The 20,624-nt window shown below is 30.1% G+C and overlaps 1 protein-coding gene and 1 pseudogene across 1 annotated transcript; both read right to left on the bottom strand.

The window, feature by feature from the left end:
- Positions 1 to 2,946: 2,946 nt before the first annotated feature.
- LOC149059370 (uncharacterized) lies at positions 2,947 to 3,594 on the bottom strand. Its single transcript, XM_089215878.1, has 3 exons — positions 3,397 to 3,594; positions 3,178 to 3,320; positions 2,947 to 3,083 (listed from the first exon to the last, which is right to left on the bottom strand). Exons 1-3 carry the CDS (start codon positions 3,590 to 3,592, stop codon positions 3,042 to 3,044), a joined length of 381 nt encoding a protein of 126 aa, XP_089072004.1. The 5' UTR covers positions 3,593 to 3,594; the 3' UTR covers positions 2,947 to 3,041.
- A 258-nt stretch (positions 3,595 to 3,852) lies between these two features.
- On the bottom strand, positions 3,853 to 6,020 carry LOC149059369 (uncharacterized; annotated as a pseudogene).
- Positions 6,021 to 20,624: the final 14,604 nt, after the last annotated feature.

Below are 20,624 nucleotides of genomic sequence, written 5' to 3'. Positions count from 1 at the left end.
TTCAAAATAGAATATATGACAATATTTAAATATAATATATCCTAGACTGACAAATCATCTCCGTTCAGATTTCAGAATCGTTTTTCGTATACAACGATACCTATCATTGCGTTCAAATTGAACCTACCCTAGTCCGAGGTCCATCCCACCCCCTAATGTACAGCAGAACGATACTCACTTACCCGCTTTTTTTTATTTATTTTTTTTTGTGTCTGTGTACACGATTAGTTGTCGAAATATTGCTTTGATTTTCAACTTCAGTATCTTGCTCGATTGGAAAGTGAATTTAGTTGGTACTTTTGGGAAGTCATAATTTAAAATTCCCAATACTTTCCGAAGGGGCAGTGAAAAACAAATGAAAAATTAAGGAAAAAACAGAAATTTTTACGCAAAATTGATTTTGATTTTTAGTGTAACTCTAAAAGAAATAACAGTAGATCCATGCAATTTTGACTGAATGTTTATATAAGCATTTTCTACACACCATAATATTTTCAGTATATTTTGAGTTGTTTACGGACATTTTCAGTTTTCAATTTTTTTAGGTTTTTTTTCTATAAATATCAATAAAATGTTATTTATTGGGTTAAAAATCTTGAGGATTTAATAGAAGACTCCAAATATATTGTTTCAAAGGCAGATGAAAAATATTAAAAATCTGTAGTCACAATTTTTTTTCTAAGCATTTAAATTTCAAATTTTGACAAAATACGTAAGAATTACGAACATTTGCAAATTATTTAGAGTTAGAAATTTATAAAAATTTTTCTTTTTAAATCTAAGATTTTAAAATGTAACACAAGATTTAACATAAGTTTTTCTACTTTTATCAAAAATAAAATATATAAAAGCAAGTAAAAATAAATTTTTATGAGCGTTTGAAATTCATAATTTTACAACACTGGATATTCACTCGATTTCTCATGTAGCGATTTTCTTATTTAGTTGTAATCCAAAAACGAATAATTGTAGATGTATCAAAATTGCACTGCATGTTTATATTCTCATTTCCTATACATCAAGTAATTTTGAAAATATTTTGATTTGTTTTGATCTGTTTACATAGACACTTTCAGTTTTCAAGTTTTTTAGTTTTTTTTTATAATTGTTAATACAATTGTATTTGGTGGGGCAAAAAGTCTGAAAATGTAATACAAGGTTCCAGATATATTTATAAAACAGCAGTTGAAAAATATTGAAAGTACATAGGCACGATTTTTTTTTTATAAGCATTTAAAGTTCAAATTTTGACAAAATTTATTAAAATCTCGAAAATTATCAATCATTGTAATTAAAAAAATTATAAAATGTTCAGTTTTTATAACTAAAGGTTGAAAATTTTTAAACATAGATTCTCATAAATAATTCTTACTGTAACCAAAATAACTAAAAAATATATAAACACACTTATTTTTTACAGACGTTTTAATTTCAAATTTAGACAAAATTTCATATTTAAACCAAGAATAACGATTTTAGTTATTTTGTTATAATTTAAAAATATTATTTGTTGGTATATGAAACTTTTAGAGTATATACACGCAATGGCATTTTAAAATGTATTTTTTTTGGGAAAAATAAATTTAACCAACTAGGTATAGTAAAAATAGTAATGCCTAATACTAAAATTAATTACCTTATTCACAATAATATTATCAAATACACTTAGTAAGATATTATAGACTGACTGACCGTCTTCGCTCGGAATCGTTTTTCTTATACAATGATATTATATCATTGGATTCAAATTTAACACAATCCATTACAGTGACTCACTTGTAACCTACTGTACAGCAGAGCGACACCCTACTAGGTTAGGTAATCCTAGTTAGGTTAGGTACTATAGACTATAGTACTTTAGTACCTAACCTACTAGTGACTGACTTGCTAGACACTCAAAAACTGCGGTGGCAGTATGATTAGTATGCCCCTCCCCCCCCCCCCCCCCCCGAAATTACGTAATTGTATTTCAAGTAATTTTGCGTTTTCGGCGTCAGTAACAAACTTCGTTTGCTATCCGACTATCCTGATACCGTGACCCACCAATATAGCACATTGTCCGCTATCCGACAAAGTCAGATTGCCTACCCGGGAGACTGCATCCGACGTCGAGGGGGGGGGGGTTGCTGACTTGCTAGATAACCAAAATTTTCGGCAGCTATATGACTTAATTTCTTTTTGAATTTCCGGTGAAACGATTTTCACTTGACCACCACAAAGACGCCAGACGCGGCTTCCACAGTGCCCGAAAGCAGCTAGTTTTTTTTATAAAATAACAATTTTAACATACGTAGGTAATATAGGTACCATATTATGTTAAATAAATATAATATTGTATACCTAATAATATAATATGTATAATATAATAATGTTTAATATTCATTTTTTATAATTTATTTATATTTAGTCAACTCCCGGTATAATGTTACTGGAAATTTGTATTCCTAGTGTGGGAATTTTTTTTCCTCCATTCATACAAAGTACCGGTTACAAAATGTATCATTCCGTAAAATGTCATTCAGAGCAATGGTTGTTCAACACTATTGATTTCATGTATTTTTTGTTTCATTAACGTATCATTCCATCAAATGTCTGTTCTGACGAAAAATGTTTAACGATACATAATATTCAACACAACAATTTTTCCTACATTTACATTCCGTAAAATGTCTGTCCCACGTAAAATAATTCCGATAAAATATAAGCGTCTTTAATGTCTATTCCGAGCAATAATTGTTCAACACTTTATTGATTTCATGTACCGTTTGCTTCATCAACGTATCATTCCATCTAATGTTTGTTCTAACAAACAATTTCCAACGATACATCATTCAACATAACAATTTTCATGTACATATCATTCAAAAATAATATTTTCCTGCATTCACATTCCGTAAAATATCTGTTCCGCGTTAAATAATTCCGATAAAATATAGGCGTCCATATATTACATGTTAAAAATAACACAATAAAAATGTATTTATTAAATAAAAACTTACTTTTAAACTTTTTTGGAGAAGGAGACCAACCTGCATATTTTATTAATTTATGATCAGACTTATTGGATTTATCATCATCAGAATCTAAATAAAATAATAATTATTATAGGTAAACAAATTTAAAATAAACAGATATATTATTCTTTAATCGGGTAGTTAAACAAGTAAAAATAATAACCTGAATACTCAGGACAATCTGAATATGACTGATTTTTTTTTCTTTTATTTTTCTCTTGGACTTCATCAAGTCACCAGTATAATCTGATAGATCACTTTGTGTACACCCTTTTTCTGCCAAACTGTTAGCTTCTCCCAATGATTCTATAGTATAAAAAAGGTATCAAATTGTAATGTCTTGAATAGCAAAGAAATTTATAATTAAACAATATTTTTTTACTGATATTTGTTTTAAGAACTCTTGCTTTATGATAAACAAATTCAATTTCATTAGGAATAGTTTTTAGTTGTATGTATTTTTTAATCAAAGCTCCATTTTTTGGCCACGCACAAGTCCCATTTTTTGAAATCCAAATACTAGGTACAGGTTCTACAGAGTCATCACCGAAAAAGTGAACTACTGAATACGTTGCCATTTAAATACTATATAATAATACAACAATAAATAAATAATATATTAAATAATAAAATATATCATAGAAAATTAAAATAATTTAAAAGGGTAGGTATCTATACACATATTATTTAAATATTAACAGTTATCATTTTTTTTTCAACTTAGAATTAATAATAATAATAAATAATAAAATAAAATAAACAAGTAGGTCAATTTATTTAAAAGTTGTATTTATACATAAAACTAATAATTATAAATATACCTAATACAACTAATTAATTAAATAACATCAAGAGTATGTAAAATGGGGTATGCTACATTATTATTATCATTATCAAATAATATCATATATTTAGAAAATTCTGTTAACTCTATATCAATTATAGTGTAATCTTCTGCAGCTGATAATTCATCAACTAATGCTATACCTAACTTTAAGCTATTCATAGGTTTTTCAAAGTAACAACAAATTTTATTAAATTTTTTAGCCAAAAATACATATCTATCATTAATAGAATCTTTACAAATATTTAGTACTTTAAAAATACATAATTTTTTATCATATTCATAACCTATATAACAATCTGAAATAGACTTTATATCTATTTTAATTCTATTTTTAATAATGATTTGGAACTGAACAGTAGTAAAGTGTTCAAGTAAAGGTCCATTAACATGTTTTTTTTTGTATATTATTTCATTGTGTAGATTGGTATTTAATTTAGATTCACTAAAGGTTAAAAATTCTTGATAGCGTTTAATTACTTGCTCTAATGGCCTCTCATGTTTTCTTACCATTTTTTTTAAGAACTTCATGTAGTTTTCAAAGGGAAAACATGAGCATTCCTCTAAAGAGCCAAATTTCCTATAATCATCTACTATATGGATTAACCCATGGATGTTATGAGATGAAAATTGAGGTCCGTATATTTCTTCAAATTTTTCAACAAAATGTATTAAAAGTTTTTCACTGGAATTGACCAATTTTTCAGTACTTACAGGGCATAAAAGAATTCTAAAGGCTACATGTAAACACATGAAATGAATATAACATTCATCCAATAAAATTCCTTTTAGCACTATTGGCCCAGTATAAAGTAAGAACTGTCTAAACTCTGTTGCTTTCCACCTCACTATATCATTTAATCCCCTAGGTTTTCTTGAAAAATCAACAGTTACATATTTTTTATTAAATAAGAGACGATTGGTAATTACATGTACATTTCGGCTTTGTATGCGAACATTTACAGGGGATTTTTTAAATATACCCAACCACAATAAAATCAATTTCTTAACAATGCCTAAGCATACCAAATGCATATAATCAATACTGAAATCGTCCACCATATTTATATAAGGTATTTCAGTTAAAATTGATATTGTATTGCCTATATGATGTTCATCATCGACACGGTTTATAAAATCTAAATGAGTTCTTTTGCGAAAATTTGTACCTAAAAAACACATGGTATTATTTATACGTTCACCCTCAACGGTGCACCTTGGACAGGAATAATATCCAACATGCCCTTTGGTGTTTAAAATAAAACTCTTAGCTGGAGTATCACAACAAAATGTTTCTACCTTGACATTTTTTCTACCATAAGCAGTATCCATACCATTTTCTGCTAAAAATTTAAGTTCATCAACAAGATTTTTTAAAAATGAATTACTACACTGTGGTTTTTCTTTCCCCCAATAAAGACCAACTATGAAAACATTAGATTTAAAAGAACTGTACCGAGCATATGCAAGAATTGTCCAAAAGGCGCTAGAGGAACTTTTTGTTAACGGCAAACCATCAATACCAACAACCAATTTAATTATATTTTCATTAATAATTGAAAAATTACAATGAGATTTCAAACCATTTGCAATACCAAAATGGTAATAATACCCAGATTGAATAGTTTGGATTTTGTTAGGTTTATTAGGTGTCTTTAACACAGTTCTAGCATCAACTGGAAAATGACTGAAACATTTATGATTTTTTAAAAGTTTAATAGAGCAGATAGTGCAGATAATGTAATATTATGTTCAATTGTCCAGTTAGCAATAAGTTTAAGAATTAAACATTGATTATCATATAAAATATTATTAGAATTTGTTGAATATTCATCATTAGAATCAGAGCTACATGATTCATTTTGTAGATCATGATAATTAGATATGTCTACATTATTATCATCAAAATTAATATTTGAAAAAGAAAAGTTAAATATATCATCAGTATTAATATTATTAGAAATAATATCATCATTAACAATTACACTACGAGATGGTATATCATGGCTTTCTACAACTAAGTCATTATCATTATCTATGGAGGTACTTGGTTGTGGTAAAAAGTTTAATTGTTCTTGATTTTCAACAATAAAATCAATGGTTTCCATATCATTCAGATATCTTCTACGCTTAGTAGATTTACTTTCAGATTGACTAGACATATTTATAATTAATATAAAAGAAAATAATAATTATTATTATATGTATGAAATAGCAAAATCCTATTAGTGTAAAATATGGCAATAGTTATAAAATTAACACAATTAATGAAAACACTTTACTACCGACCAGCTAACTTCTAACTATTAATAATTTTTTTAAAAACAAAGAAATTAAATAACTAAAATTAACTTATTAACCATGTCTGAAGCGGTAAATTTATAATTTATAAGTGGGCGGTTATACAGATATAAAAATTATTGACATAAATATAAAAACATTCAGTTTGATACATTAAAATTGCAACTTTCAAATATCGGCATCAAATTTTACTTCATCCAATAACATTTTAAAAGGAAAAGCAAATTTATAATTAACTGTAAATTGTAATGAAAAACTTATAAGGTTAGAGTATCGTTAACAATAGAAGACTATTCCAATATCATAAATATTAATTTTGATGTACATAATATGAATAACATGATTTATAAAATATATTTTAATCTTAATACACTACTTAGGTTACAACATACTTAAAAAATTTAGGTTTATAATAATACCTTTATTTTATAAGTAATAAGTTATCAAACTACTTATTCAAGTAGAAAATGTATTAATATAGGTACCTATGTACCTTAAACAAAAATTTTGTTTTAGGCGAAACTGGTCCATGCTCGAAATTTGACCACACTAGCCCGCCATTAAATACATATATAAATTATATATTACATAGAATTAACAATATACCTACGTAATACAAAATGTAATACCTAGCTATTTGTTTAATTAACTATTACAATTTTTATATTGTTCTATTCATTCTGATTCTGTCTACATCGTTTTAGTAAGTAGGTAGTGATATTTTATAATATTTATAACAATAAGGAGCACGATAATGAAAAAGTAGCAGGTACTTGGTACTTACCGAAAATGTAGGTATACAACGTCAAATGTATTTGTATTACTGGACAACTGGACGACTGTACCGTCTTTGACACAAATTATAAAATATAAAAACGCGAACGATACAATAAAGCACATATATTGCAAGCATACACGCGGAGACAAAATATCACGTCAATTGAATTTGTATTGCTGGATAACTGGACAACTGTACCAACTTTGATACGAATTATAAAATATAAAAACGCGAACGATACAATAAAGTACATCTACGGCATACGCGCGGAGACAAAATGTCTTAAATTATATGACTGTGAATTGTGATGCACAACGTACTAACACTACGTAGCACCACTGGACGAATAATAAATTATCAACTTACTAATAACATGAGTAATATTGTAATAATAAGTTGACTTTTCTATAAATAATGAGTATTGAGTTTGTAGCGGTTTATCAGCGTTTTCAAAGCGATCGCGGCGTATGCGCAACGGAAACAACGGTCGTTACATGGTTTTCCCCGCTGATTATGAATTCAACAACACCACATTTCTATATTTATAACATATTAAATGTTAATATTCATTTATATCATATCTTAATATTAGTTTAATCATATAATTTAATTGGAAATAAAATGTTCATTTTCCAATGAACAGATTACAAAAATTGTATTTAAAATATAAATATAACATCAATGTTCACTTTTAAAATTAAATTGTAATTAATCTTACAATATTAAATAAATGTTAAATATTTAAATTATTAAATTATAAAATTTTTATTGAAAATAAAATATTTATAATTAAATAATTATTAGTTATTGTTAAATATTTGAAAATTTACTAAAAAAATAAAATATATATTAAAGTAGAATTAACTTTTAATTTTAAATATTTAAATTTCAATTCAAAACAAATATTTGTTTAATCATTTACATTGAAAAATGCTGTGTGGGTAATTATCTATTAATTGAACCATAGTCATTTTTTTTTGTTTCATGGTCCTTTAAGTAATGAAAAGATTGTTATATACTTACAAAATTGTTATTGTTGTCATGCAATCAAAATTGAGTGTTCATGCGACTTGTCGTTACGCCGAATTGGAATCAAATGATTAAAATAATAGATTTTAATAGCCACAAACTCAAAATATGTAATGACTGTTGATACTAGATGGTTATTTTAGTTTCCACGATAACAAAGTAGGTACCTAATAATTGGTATGGCGACTGTGGTGTATACTAATATTTGTATTGTATGGGAAAACCGACGCAGCGAAATTGATTACGCTGTAACATCGATTATAATTATTATAAATAATATTATTTGTGATCAATGTCCACTACGTAGAATTGAGAATGTTGAATAACTTAAATTTACGTATATATTGAACTATTGAAGTATTTCTAAATATTTAAATTATTTTATTAATAAAACAATAGTAAATTATATTCCAGTTTGCAATATACAATTTTTTTTTTGTCAAAATTAAAAAAAAATCAATTACATAATTTAGGTGGGCCTCGTCGACATTTGCCGACTAAACGACCGTTACATCCGCCACTGATTATAAGGAACAGTGGCGATTCGTGCACACAAATACAATATTATATACATCGTCAAGACGGAACGGAACTGTCCGGAGGTTTTATTGCAACTAACGCAATTGTACCGACGTGAATAAAGTAAAATATAATAATATATGCCCATAATTAAACGACGGCTGTGTTAATAGTACCTATATAATATTCGCTCGTCCGTCGCGTCGGCGAACGATAACGCGTAATCTTAATATATTAATATATAACTCACACTGACACGGACAATTACACAAAAATAAAACAATAATATAAATAACCAATGATATGTGTGTGAATCGATTGGCGACAAATATAGGCCGTTGACCTATATAATGGTAGGCTGGCTAGACGGGTTGTTGCAATGGCCACAAGGTCTGAGACCACACATATATTGTTTAGAAAGTATTCACAGGATGTACGTGTTGTACATGTACAAATGTATCACGTAATGAACACAAGGAAAAGTAAGTTTCTAAAAGTATATCGAAAAGCCCACTGCGAATACTCAAGTGGGACCTTGTAGAAAGACAATGCATTCTGACTGTTGTCTTTCCTATATAAAGACGCTCGTAGGGCGATCTCGACACACTATTTCTGCGTGACGACTAGTTGACAGTATTCATGCTAGAGATATTTGTCTTAAGTTGTACATTACTCTGAGTGTTTAGAATAAACTTGTTAAAAATACTAATCTGTCAATAAATCTATAATAATATTTAAATTGACTACTGTGTTAAATTCATTTGATTCAACCCTTGTCAACCGAGCTCCATAACTGGTTCACAACAGAAAAAATTTGGTGCCGAAACCAGGGATCTTTACAAACATCGTATCAACACGACGAAGATTTCTACCCGAATCATTCAAGGGAAATCTGATCAACTTCTCAAGAATAAATTCAAAACATCTGCCGTGGACCAGCGAGTTCTAGAAGTGTCGACATCAATTCAATGAAAAATTCAGTAATGTACAATAGTTGGTAAGCGTAACTCATATGTCAGATAGTCCAAAAAAACGTAGTAGTTTAAATATAACGTTAGACGATAGTCCTACGAAAGTAGAATTATCCAAAACACAGGTTTTTGAGATTGTGGTGGGTACTCCGACAAGTGAAAAAATGTTAGGAGACAATAGTAACGCTGGGACAACACTGTCCACAGACACCACACTATCAGCTTGCTCTATAGGGCTCGATAAAACCGTGGAGCATGTAACGCGTATGGTACCCGAATTTAGTGGGGGTATCGATGAAAAATTAATATTTTTTATAAATGCATGCGAGTTAGTATCGGAAATAACTCCGGTAGCTAATAAGGACATAATGTTGAGAACTATCTTAACTAGAATAAAAGGGCAAGCTTACGAGGTGATAAGATATGAGGAAATCACCAGCTGGGGAATGCTAAAAACTTTGTTAAAAAACACGTATGATAAACCTATAAACGCGGCATACTTACAGATAGAATTATTTAGCGCGAAACAACGTTATAAGGAATCGTTAATAGAGTATGCCACTAGAATACGTAATCTGGTACAAGCGGTATCAGAAGGTAGCACCCAGGGAAAGAGCACGAGTGATGCTCTCGCCGTTAAAACCAATATAAGGGAACAGGCGTTATTAGTATTTTTGGAAGGGATTAATGATAAAATAAAAGTAATGGTAAAAAGTAAAAATCCCTCCACATTAGAGCAGGCAATACAAATTGCAATAATTGAAGATAAAAATATAACCCCAAGCGAATTAAAAAATAATTTTAATAATAAGGCTAAAGGGGAAGCGCAAAAATACAATAAAGGTAATTGTCATGTATGCGGAAAATACGGGCATTATGCTAGAGATTGTAGGTTTAAAAAGGGAAGTCCTAAAAATGAGGGTGGTAAATCTAGTACAAATAAACCTACAGCAAATACATATTTAATATGCACATATTGCTCAAAAAAGGGGTACACTATAGATAAATGTTATAAAAAGAAAAATAAAGATAAACGTGATAAAGGAGAAAATTCCAATTCGGGAAACGAAACCCGACCGCAGGAATAGAAAGTCCCTCTGTGGTTGAGGATTTAAGGGAAATATATGATATAAAACAAATAACGGTAGCAATGGAAAATCAACATATTAAAAGTAGGTCCAAACATTTTATGAATAATCCGATAGAATTTTTAGTAGATATAGGTAGTAGCGTAAATATAATTCGATTATCCGAGTTAACATCGGACACAAAGTTAATACCAGGTGAAACAATTTCTTTAAGAGGTATAAGTAATACGCTAGAAACTACCATAGGTATAGTCGAGATACCGATTGAAATAGGAACCGAAACTTTTAAGAAAGTAAAATTTTATATAGTAAAAAATGATATGCCACTTATTAAAGCAGGTATATTAGGTAGACCGTTCTTTCAATTGCAAAATACCACAATACATATGCCATACGGCTGTGGTACGCACACGTTAACATTAGGAAATCACATAAGAATACCTCCGCGGGTAGAATACATAATGGCGGTAGGTGTTGACGCCGGCACGGTTGAAGATAATGAAGTAATAACTATTCATCAGGAGGAGCTGCAAGAGCAAGTGTTCTTGGGCAACGTAATAAATACAGTGAAGGACGGGCGCGTGCTAGTAAACGTCATAAACATATCTGATGAGGAAAAAATAATACAACCGGTGTCGCTAAGTCAAATAAAATATGAAATTTATAGAGAGGAGTCAGTCATGTATATAAACACTAATAAAAACGAAAACTTGTCAAACTATTCAGAAAGGGTACAAAAATTAAAAAATGAATTACGTACTGAACATTTAAATTCAGAAGAGGCCCGTAGTGTTGAACAAGTGTGTATAGACTTTATGGACATATTTCATTTAGAAGGGGATAAGTTAACTTATACAACGTCCATAGAGCATGAGATAAGAACTCCGGGGGGAGAACCTCCCATATATCAGAGACAGTATAGGTTACCACATAGCCAAAGGGACGAAATAACAAAACAAATAAAACAAATGGAAAGCGACGGTATAATAGAACCAAGCAGTAGTCCATGGAATAGTCCTATACTTTTAGTTCCGAAAAAAATAGACGTATCAGGAAAACCTAAATTTCGTTTAGTAGTGGATTTTCGAAAATTAAATAATATTACAGTAGGTGACAAAATGCCATTACCACAAATACAAGACGTATTAGATCGACTAGGTAGGTCTAAATACTTTTCTATACTCGACCTTGCTCAAGGTTTTCATCAAATTTCGTTAAATAAAGAGTCACGGGTTAAAACAGCCTTTAGTAGTGACTTAGGGCATTGGCAATATACTAAGTTACCCATGGGATTAAAAAACAGTCCTCCCACATTTCAACGATTAATGAATAATGTACTTTGTAATTTAATCGGTTTAAAATGTTTAGTATATTTGGATGACATTATAATTTTTTCCACTGATTTACGTGAGCATGACAAACGAATTAGAGAGGTGTTTTCTCGATTACGTACACATAATTTAAAATTACAACCTATAAAATGTGAATTTTTAAGAAAGGAAGTAATCTATTTGGGACATAAATTAACAGAAAAAGGTGTACAACCCTACGAACGAAAAATTAAAAGTGTTAAAACATTCCCTACACCCACAACGGTAAAAGAAATAAAATCGTTTCTCGGATTAACAGGTTACTATAGAAACTTTGTACCTGACTATGGAAAAATCGCTAAACCAATAACAAATCTATTAAGAAAGGGAATAGAATTTATATGGACACCGGAGTGTCAAGAGGCTTTTGAAAAATTAAAAAGTATACTATGTAACGAACCACTATTGCAATATCCGGATTTCGAAAAACCATTTATTATTACGTGCGACGCTAGTAATTACGCGGTAGGATGTGTTCTCAGCCAAGGTGTTATACCGGCCGACTTACCTATCGCTTACGCATCACGTACACTCAATAAAGCTGAAATAAATTATTCAACAACCGAAAAAGAACTAGTAGCTATTATGTTTGGTGTTAAACAATTCCGACCATACGTTTATGGACGAAAATTTACAATCATAACCGACCATAAGCCATTAACATGGTTATTTAGTGTCAAGGACCCAGGCAGTAGACTACTTCGATGGCGAATAAAGTTAGACGAATTCGATTATGAAATTCAATATAAAAGTGGTAAAACTAATTTAAATGCGGATGCATTAAGTAGAATAAAAGAAATTAACTTAATTGAAACTACAACCACATACGATAAATTTTGGGAACAGTTTAATTCTAAAATAATTATAAATACTCGAATAAAAGAAATAAGTGGACAAATAGCAAATGCACCTAGGGATTCAATAGTAGTGATAGATATACCTAAGGATAAAATAATAACTAACGAATTAATCCAAACCATAACTAGAGAGGTTGACCTAACTAATATTAATACCATTATCGGGGATATAGCGTATATAGAAAAAGACAAATTAATTTGTTTAGTAACTAAGGAAAATGATAGCGACGTACCTACTTACGAAAATATATATAACACGTTAATAAAGCTAAGACAGTTTTGTGAAAGTAATCGGATAAATAAACTGACAATACTTAAAAATGAAATAAATTATACGAAAGATAAATTAAATTGGGCACAAGTAAGAGCCATGTATAGATACATATTTAAAAGTACACCTATAAACGTTTTAATATATTCTGAAACTGTAATGAGTAGCCAGGAGAAAATAGATGTAATTAAGTTATATCATGATTCACTTCTGGGAGGTCATTTAGGTATGACAAAAACGTTAAAAAGAATACGAACACAAATACAATGGAAGGGAATGAGGAAGGACGTACGACAGTATATAGAAAAATGCGAATCATGTCAAAAGAATAAAAATTCTAAAAATATTAAAAATATTAAATTACCAATGGCAATCACTACGACATCGACAAAACCTTTTCAAAAGATATTTCTAGACATAGTAGGTAAACTACCCACATCTTATAGGAATAACTCTTATATATTAACTATTCAAGATGACCTAACAAAATTCTTATTAACAATACCTTTAGAGGACCATACAGCTAACACAATGGCTAAGGCATTTGTTACTAATTTCGTATGTATTCATGGGATACCTATGATTATATTAACTGATAACGGTCCCGAATTTGTAGGTGAAATATTCACGGAAGTATGTAAAATTCTTAAGATTAATAAAATGATGTCTAGTGTATATCGACCACAAACGAACGGGGCTCTCGAACGGGCTCATAAGGTAATAAAAGAAATGCTTAGGCATACAATAGATAAGCACGCACAAAATTGGTGCGAGCACCTGCCATTTGTAACATTTGCATATAATTCAGCTGTACATGAAAGTACCAACTTCCAACCATACGAATTATTATATGGAAACCCCGTAGAATTACCATCACCTTTGCAAAGGCGAACCGAACCTTGTTATACATATGATAATTATGCATATGAAATGAAACAAAAAATGCAAGCAGCACATGAACTTGCAAGAGAACTGCTTATAAAGACGAAACATAAAACAAAAGAATACTATGATAAAGGACAGAATGAACAGAATATACATGTAGGAGATAGCGTATTAATACTTGACCATGCTAGAAAGCATAAGCTGACACCAATATGGGTGGGACCGTATCCGGTAATAAAAGTATTAGACTATAATGTAAAAATACAAAAGGAAAAACGAATAGCTACTCTGCATAAAAATCATGTTAAATTATTTAAAGAATAATAATAATTAGTTTACTGTACATTAATATAATTTAATTATAGGTTTATAATAGTGATAGGAGCTTTCCAAGCCGTTCAATCGCAAAATTCGTCATATAATGTTTCAACGATTCCGCACGAGAGTGGGATCTACTTCGAGAATCGAGGTTCACTAAGGTTAACCAATTCGGATTGGAAATTATTAATATATATTAATTTAGATAATTATAATAATAGGCATGTAGAAACCATTAATTTTTATAACAAAACAGTTAACATATGCGAAAATCTACAAAAGGAGCATCCTGAAATATTTAATACTACGTGCGGTAACTTTGCATTAACCTCCGCGTCATTGTTACAAGAAATTAATAGAAAAAGGTCCAACATGTTACAGTCCATAGACGTGGAAGAAATAAATAAACGCGAAAATAGGGGACTAATTAATATGGTAGGACATATACAGAAAACGTTATTCGGAACGTTAGACGACGAGGATGGGGAAATGTATAATACGCAAATAAGGGAGCTTCAAAATAGTAGAGTAGGCATGTTAAAAATAGTTGATAAACAAACTAGCATATTAAAATTAACCAATAGTGCATTTAAAGACGCACAATGAATGGAAATCCAAATAAAAAGCTTAAATATAACGTGTAACAATCTTGAAACCAGTTTAAGACGTGTATGGTATCAGGTAGATATGTTAGAAATACGGACGACAATAACGAATTTAATAACAACATTGTTATTGTTACTCCAACAATTAGTATTCGAAACGGACATGGTAGGTGAAATAATATCTGCAGCACAGAATGGTATAATACATTCAGGTATAATAACCACAAGAGAACTAAGGATGCAACTGCGGGACATACTAATAAGTCTGCCCGGGCAGTTAAAATTACCATTCGATGTAAACTCTATATCACTATATGAATTAAGTAAAACATCAAAATTGGCTATAGTGTATATGAACGGAACTCTCGTATTCGAGTTAATAATTCCATTACTAAATCCAGTAGAGCTGACACTATACCACATAATACCACTACCAGTACGAAGGGAAAAACTATATATGCATCTCACACCCGAATTCGAATACATGGCCATTTCAAAAACACACGAATACTATCTAACGATTTCCGTAACACATTTAATGAAATGTAAAGAACTAGCAGGCATAACTATGTGCCCCGAAACCCAACCATTACGTATAGGATCCGCAGGACTACCTTGTGAAATTGAATTATTCATGAAACCAACGGTGGTACCGTCAACCTGTGCAATAAAATACTTAGAATTATCGCGTAGCGTCTACCATAAGTTAAAATATCATAATAAGTGGATTTATATAATAAACACGTTAGACAATGTAGCTGTCACTTGCGATCGGTGGGGTAACGCTAAGAATATACAATTAAGGGGTGTAGGTATAATAACTTTAGACGAACATTGCAAGGCACACACACCGCAGGTAGTATTAACACCTAACCGGCATCTGAAGTCTATTCAGTATCTCGACTTCATTCCTCCGGTGAACATACCAACTAGTGCTAAAATTCCGTTACTACCCAGTGCTAAGCTCGACAGTTTACTTACCCACCAACATCCAGTAGTCAAGTTAAACGACATTAGCGATTTCTCCAAGACAATCGAGGAGTTGGAAAGCGCAGTCCAAGAGGAAAAAGATAGGAACATATTAGAAACGACGAGTGGTATGCATACAAAAATAATCATTATATTAAGTATAATATTAGGTTTAATAATAACTTACAAGTTATTTAAAATATATAATAATCGTAGATATCATAATCATAGGATAATAGTGCCTAGAGTAGAGGTAACCAACTTATAAAAAAGGGAATTTTATTATAGTGTAGTATAATATACCTTACCATTCTAGAGAAATACACAAAAACAATGAGCACGATAGTCATTAACAGGACATTACTAGAGCAGTTCATAGAGCAACTGAAGTTCACTTTAAACCAGGAATACCATGTAGTGCCAACAGACCCGTACCGATACCGAAACCCGTCCTGTTTAAGGGGACACATAAGCACCACCAGCAGAGATCTAGGGGATCCTTTTACCGAGGATCAAATTGATTTAATTAATGCACACCTGTGCAGTTTCATACATTTTTCAAAATTAAGGAGCATGGCTGATAAATCACCATGTATGTTATTGTATGGGTTTCTAGGGTTAAGGAATGTGGTAATTAATAGATTGATGGCTATGCTGACAGTAGGAATACGCTAACTTACTATTTTAATACATGTAATATTAAAAAAAAAATTTTTTGTAATATTTATTAATAATGAATTTCGCTGTACGAATATATATATGTAATTGTAAAAAAAAAAAAAAAATGATAATACTATACTAACATAGCATAAGAAATAATTGTACCACCAGAGTAATAAAAAAAAAAAATATTTGTACAGTATGGATACCGAATATTAGTCGTAAGACAACAGTTAGAGGTCTTATTTAGCATAAGCCCTCGTTTTGTGGGGGAGGTGTTGCAATGGCCACAAGGTCTGAGACCACACATATATTGTTTAGAAAGTATTCACAGGATGTACGTGTTGTACATGTACAAATGTATCACGTAATGAACACAAGGAAAAGTTAGTTTCTAAAAGTATATCGAAAAGCCCACTGCGAATACTCAAGTGGGACCTTGTAGAAAGACAATGCATTCTGACTGTTGTCTTTCCTCCTATATAAAGACGCTCGTAGGGCGATCTCGACACACTATTTCTGCGTGACGACTAGTTGACAGTATTCATGCTAGAGATATTTGTCTTAAGTTGTACATTACTCTGAGTGTTTAGAATAAACTTGTTAAAAATACTAATCTGTCAATAAATCTATAATAATATTTAAATTGACTACTGTGTTAAATTCATTTGATTCAACCCTTGTCAACCGAGCTCCATAACTGGTTCGCAACAGAAAAAATTTGGTGCCGAAACCAGGGATCTTTACAAACATCGTATCAACACGACGAAGATTTCTACCCGAATCATTCAAGGGAAATCTGATCAACTTCTCAAGAATAAATTCAAAACATCTGCCGTGGACCAGCGAGTTCTAGAAGTGTCGACATCAATTCAATGAAAAATTCAGTAATGTACAATAGTTGGTAGGTACCATAACTGGTTCGCAACAGGGTGGTAGAGGCCCGGGGCTCAGCGTCCCTATCACTGGGCGCAAACAACTAAATAAGTGACTAATATTACTATTAATTATATTTGAGATATAAAACTCACTCAGTTTTGACAACTATTAGTCATTGCCAAACTAGAATTTTTTTAACTGTTGATTACACAAAAGCAATTTTACTCATATACCTATTACATACACATTATTCATATACTCGAATACTTTTTAATTCATTCAAAATTTTATAATTTCAGGGTATAGATGTGGATACAGCTAGATTTCGATTTGATGGACATGCAATTCATGTAACCAAATACTATAAACAGGGACGGATTGGGAAGAAATTTCGGCCCGGGAAAATACAAAATTACCGGCCCACTTTTTTATCGCTTGTTGATTTTAACCAAAATCAATTGTTATTAATTTTATTTTAACATAACTAAACATTTTTTTTTTTAGTATTTGGGAAGATATTATGCTCTATTAAGTTTTTTCTATAGTATATATATATAATATTTTATAAAAAAAAAATCTGTTTCCTTTTTATATTATTGAACTTAACTGATATAACACTTATTTCCCAATCACAAGTTCAGACATAAAGGAGTAGACCTATGTTTCATATAGGAATATTTAAAAAAATATTTAAATTAAAATTAAAAATTAAAACTATTTATAGTACCTATTATACTTCAAAATCAACCTTATTATTTATTTTGTTTTTGAACAGCTGATAACACATTAACATTACTTAGTATTCATGTTTTGCTAATGAAGTACCTAAAAACCATAGTAAAAAAGATTTTTTTAATTATTAATATAATTAATATATTTAGTAAGATAATTTATTCTTTAGCAATGTGCTATTAGACTTCAGTACTTCAATAATTTTATCATTTTCTATTTCATAGAGGATGTCTTTTTCTATTCCCATAAGCATAAACGCTTCTAATTTACTTTCACTTAGTGTGCTCCGAAGTCTAGTTTTGATATATTTAAAAAAAGAAAAAGACCTTTCACAAGCTACCTGTAAAATAAATAAAAACATATCAAATAAGCTTAAAAGTATCCAATATTATAGTATAATGTAAGGGTAAAAATCTTATGTACCTGTGAGCATGGCAAGGTAAGCAGATATTTATAAGCTAGAGCTAAGTTACTATACGCATTACAATATAAATTGTATTTATATAGTACGGAGTAGCAACAGATTGCACAATTCATACAAGTCTTGCAGTGTGACTTTTCAGTACTTATTTCATCATTAAATAAATCATCATCATCTGATTCAACATTGTTGAAAGCTTCATATGTTTCTGGAATAGATTTTTTTAAGTTATTCCAATTTCTGGAAAAACTTATTAGTTCACTTTTTAAACCATCAGCAGTGATTGTTGGTTCAAAAGATTTAATTTTTTCAGTGAGCTCATATAATGCAGTGGCTGGGAGTTTATTCTTTTGTAAATCTTCAAAATTACTTAGTGATAAACAGGCAAAATCAGAATAAATTTTTTTATTCCCTAAAAACTTTTTCTCAATGCTTGTAACAGTATTATCCATTATGACATTGTATACTTCAATCATATACTTTGTTTCACTGTTCATAATTTGGTTATCATATGTTTTTTCTCCGTCTAATGTTTTACGTTTTCTAGATCTTATAGAGGGTAATTCATTTTCAATCTCTACACCATCAATTTGTGACTGTTCTAATTTTTCTGACATAATATCTATAAACTTTTTGGAAATTTCTTTAACTCCTTTGAAGTCTCTCTGAATTTGTTTTAAATCTGTGATTGCCCCACTAACCATTTCTTGACACTTCAGCAAGTCCATGCCTTTTGTTTGAAGATACTTGGATAGCGGATTAATTATATTAAAAATCCGTACATAAGTAAATGCAGTTAAAATTGTTGAATAAGATAAAAATGATTTTTTTAAATTATAAGCTTTTAACTTAGCTTCAGGTGTAAATTCATTTAGGTTTTCTATTGTATTTAGAGCCAAAATAACCTCCAAATATAAACCTTCATCACCAAAAATATGTGTTAGAGATTTCTCCTTGGACCACCATCGTGTATTACCGATTGCTTGCAGTCATCTTTTATCATTTGTATCTATTATGTCGACCCAAGTATTCATTCGTTTGTATGATTCCTTAAAAAATATAGCTACATCGTTCAATGTTACAAATAAAGCTGCTGCATTAAGTGGGGATTTTGTAGACTCAATGACAACTAAATTTAATATGTGGGCATAACACAAAATGTGGACTTGATTGGGAGACAATTTTTCAAGCCAAGCTGAAAAACCATTAAATTGCCCTTGCATATTGGCCGCACCATCCGTAGCATTACCAACACATTTCTTAACATCCAAGTCATTTTCAGTAAGAATATTAGCCAACATATCAGCAAAACTTTTACCAGTTGATTTTTGTATGGTTACAACTGATAATAACTTTTCTTGAACACCTTTTGAATTTACATACCTTACTACAACAGAACATTGATCTTGCACAGAAATATCCTGAGTTGTATCTAGTTGTATCGAAAACATTCCTGATTCTCTAACATCATTTGCTATTGATTTCTTCATTAAAATGCTAATTTAATCAATAATCATGTTAATGGTAGTTTTAGAAATAAACGTTTATAATATATAGTATCTTTTTTGTCAAAAACGATGAGTTTTATGAAAAAATGTCATCCGGTCTAAAATATAGAACGCTAAATTCTCTACAAAATCAAGTCCAAAAATAATGAGATCGGTCTAATATAAAGGTTCATAAGTGACGTTAAAAAGTACGTTAATTTTTTTTTTAAATCCGTCAATTTTACGATAAAAAGTCATAACTTACAATTTTTAGAAATTGTAATTTTACGTCGAACAGTGTTATATTCATTAATTTTGAGTAAGTATCAAGGTCAATAATAGACTTTGAAATTTGACTCTCAAATCACCGGTTAGAAATGTAGGCGCTGCAATACGTTTGTAACAAATTCGTATGTAATTTATCATCGTGAAAAAAACCAATCAATACTTACTCCTTTATACCTACTTATAAATATAGTTAAAATATTATGAGTATAGTTACCAAGAAAATAATATTATGCAATTAAATAATCGTAATATGTTATATATTAACTTGTTTTACACAAAAAATCTAAAGATATTGTAATTATTCAATTTCAATTTACATATATATATATACAAGTGTT

The sequence above is a fragment of the Diuraphis noxia genome, unplaced genomic scaffold (genome assembly GCF_037042655.1).
Source record: "Diuraphis noxia isolate RWA-SAM2 unplaced genomic scaffold, SU_Dnox_SAM2 contig0001, whole genome shotgun sequence".
NCBI classification, from domain to species: domain Eukaryota; kingdom Metazoa; phylum Arthropoda; class Insecta; order Hemiptera; family Aphididae; genus Diuraphis; species Diuraphis noxia.
This window is presented reverse-complemented; position numbering and strand designations above follow the sequence as displayed.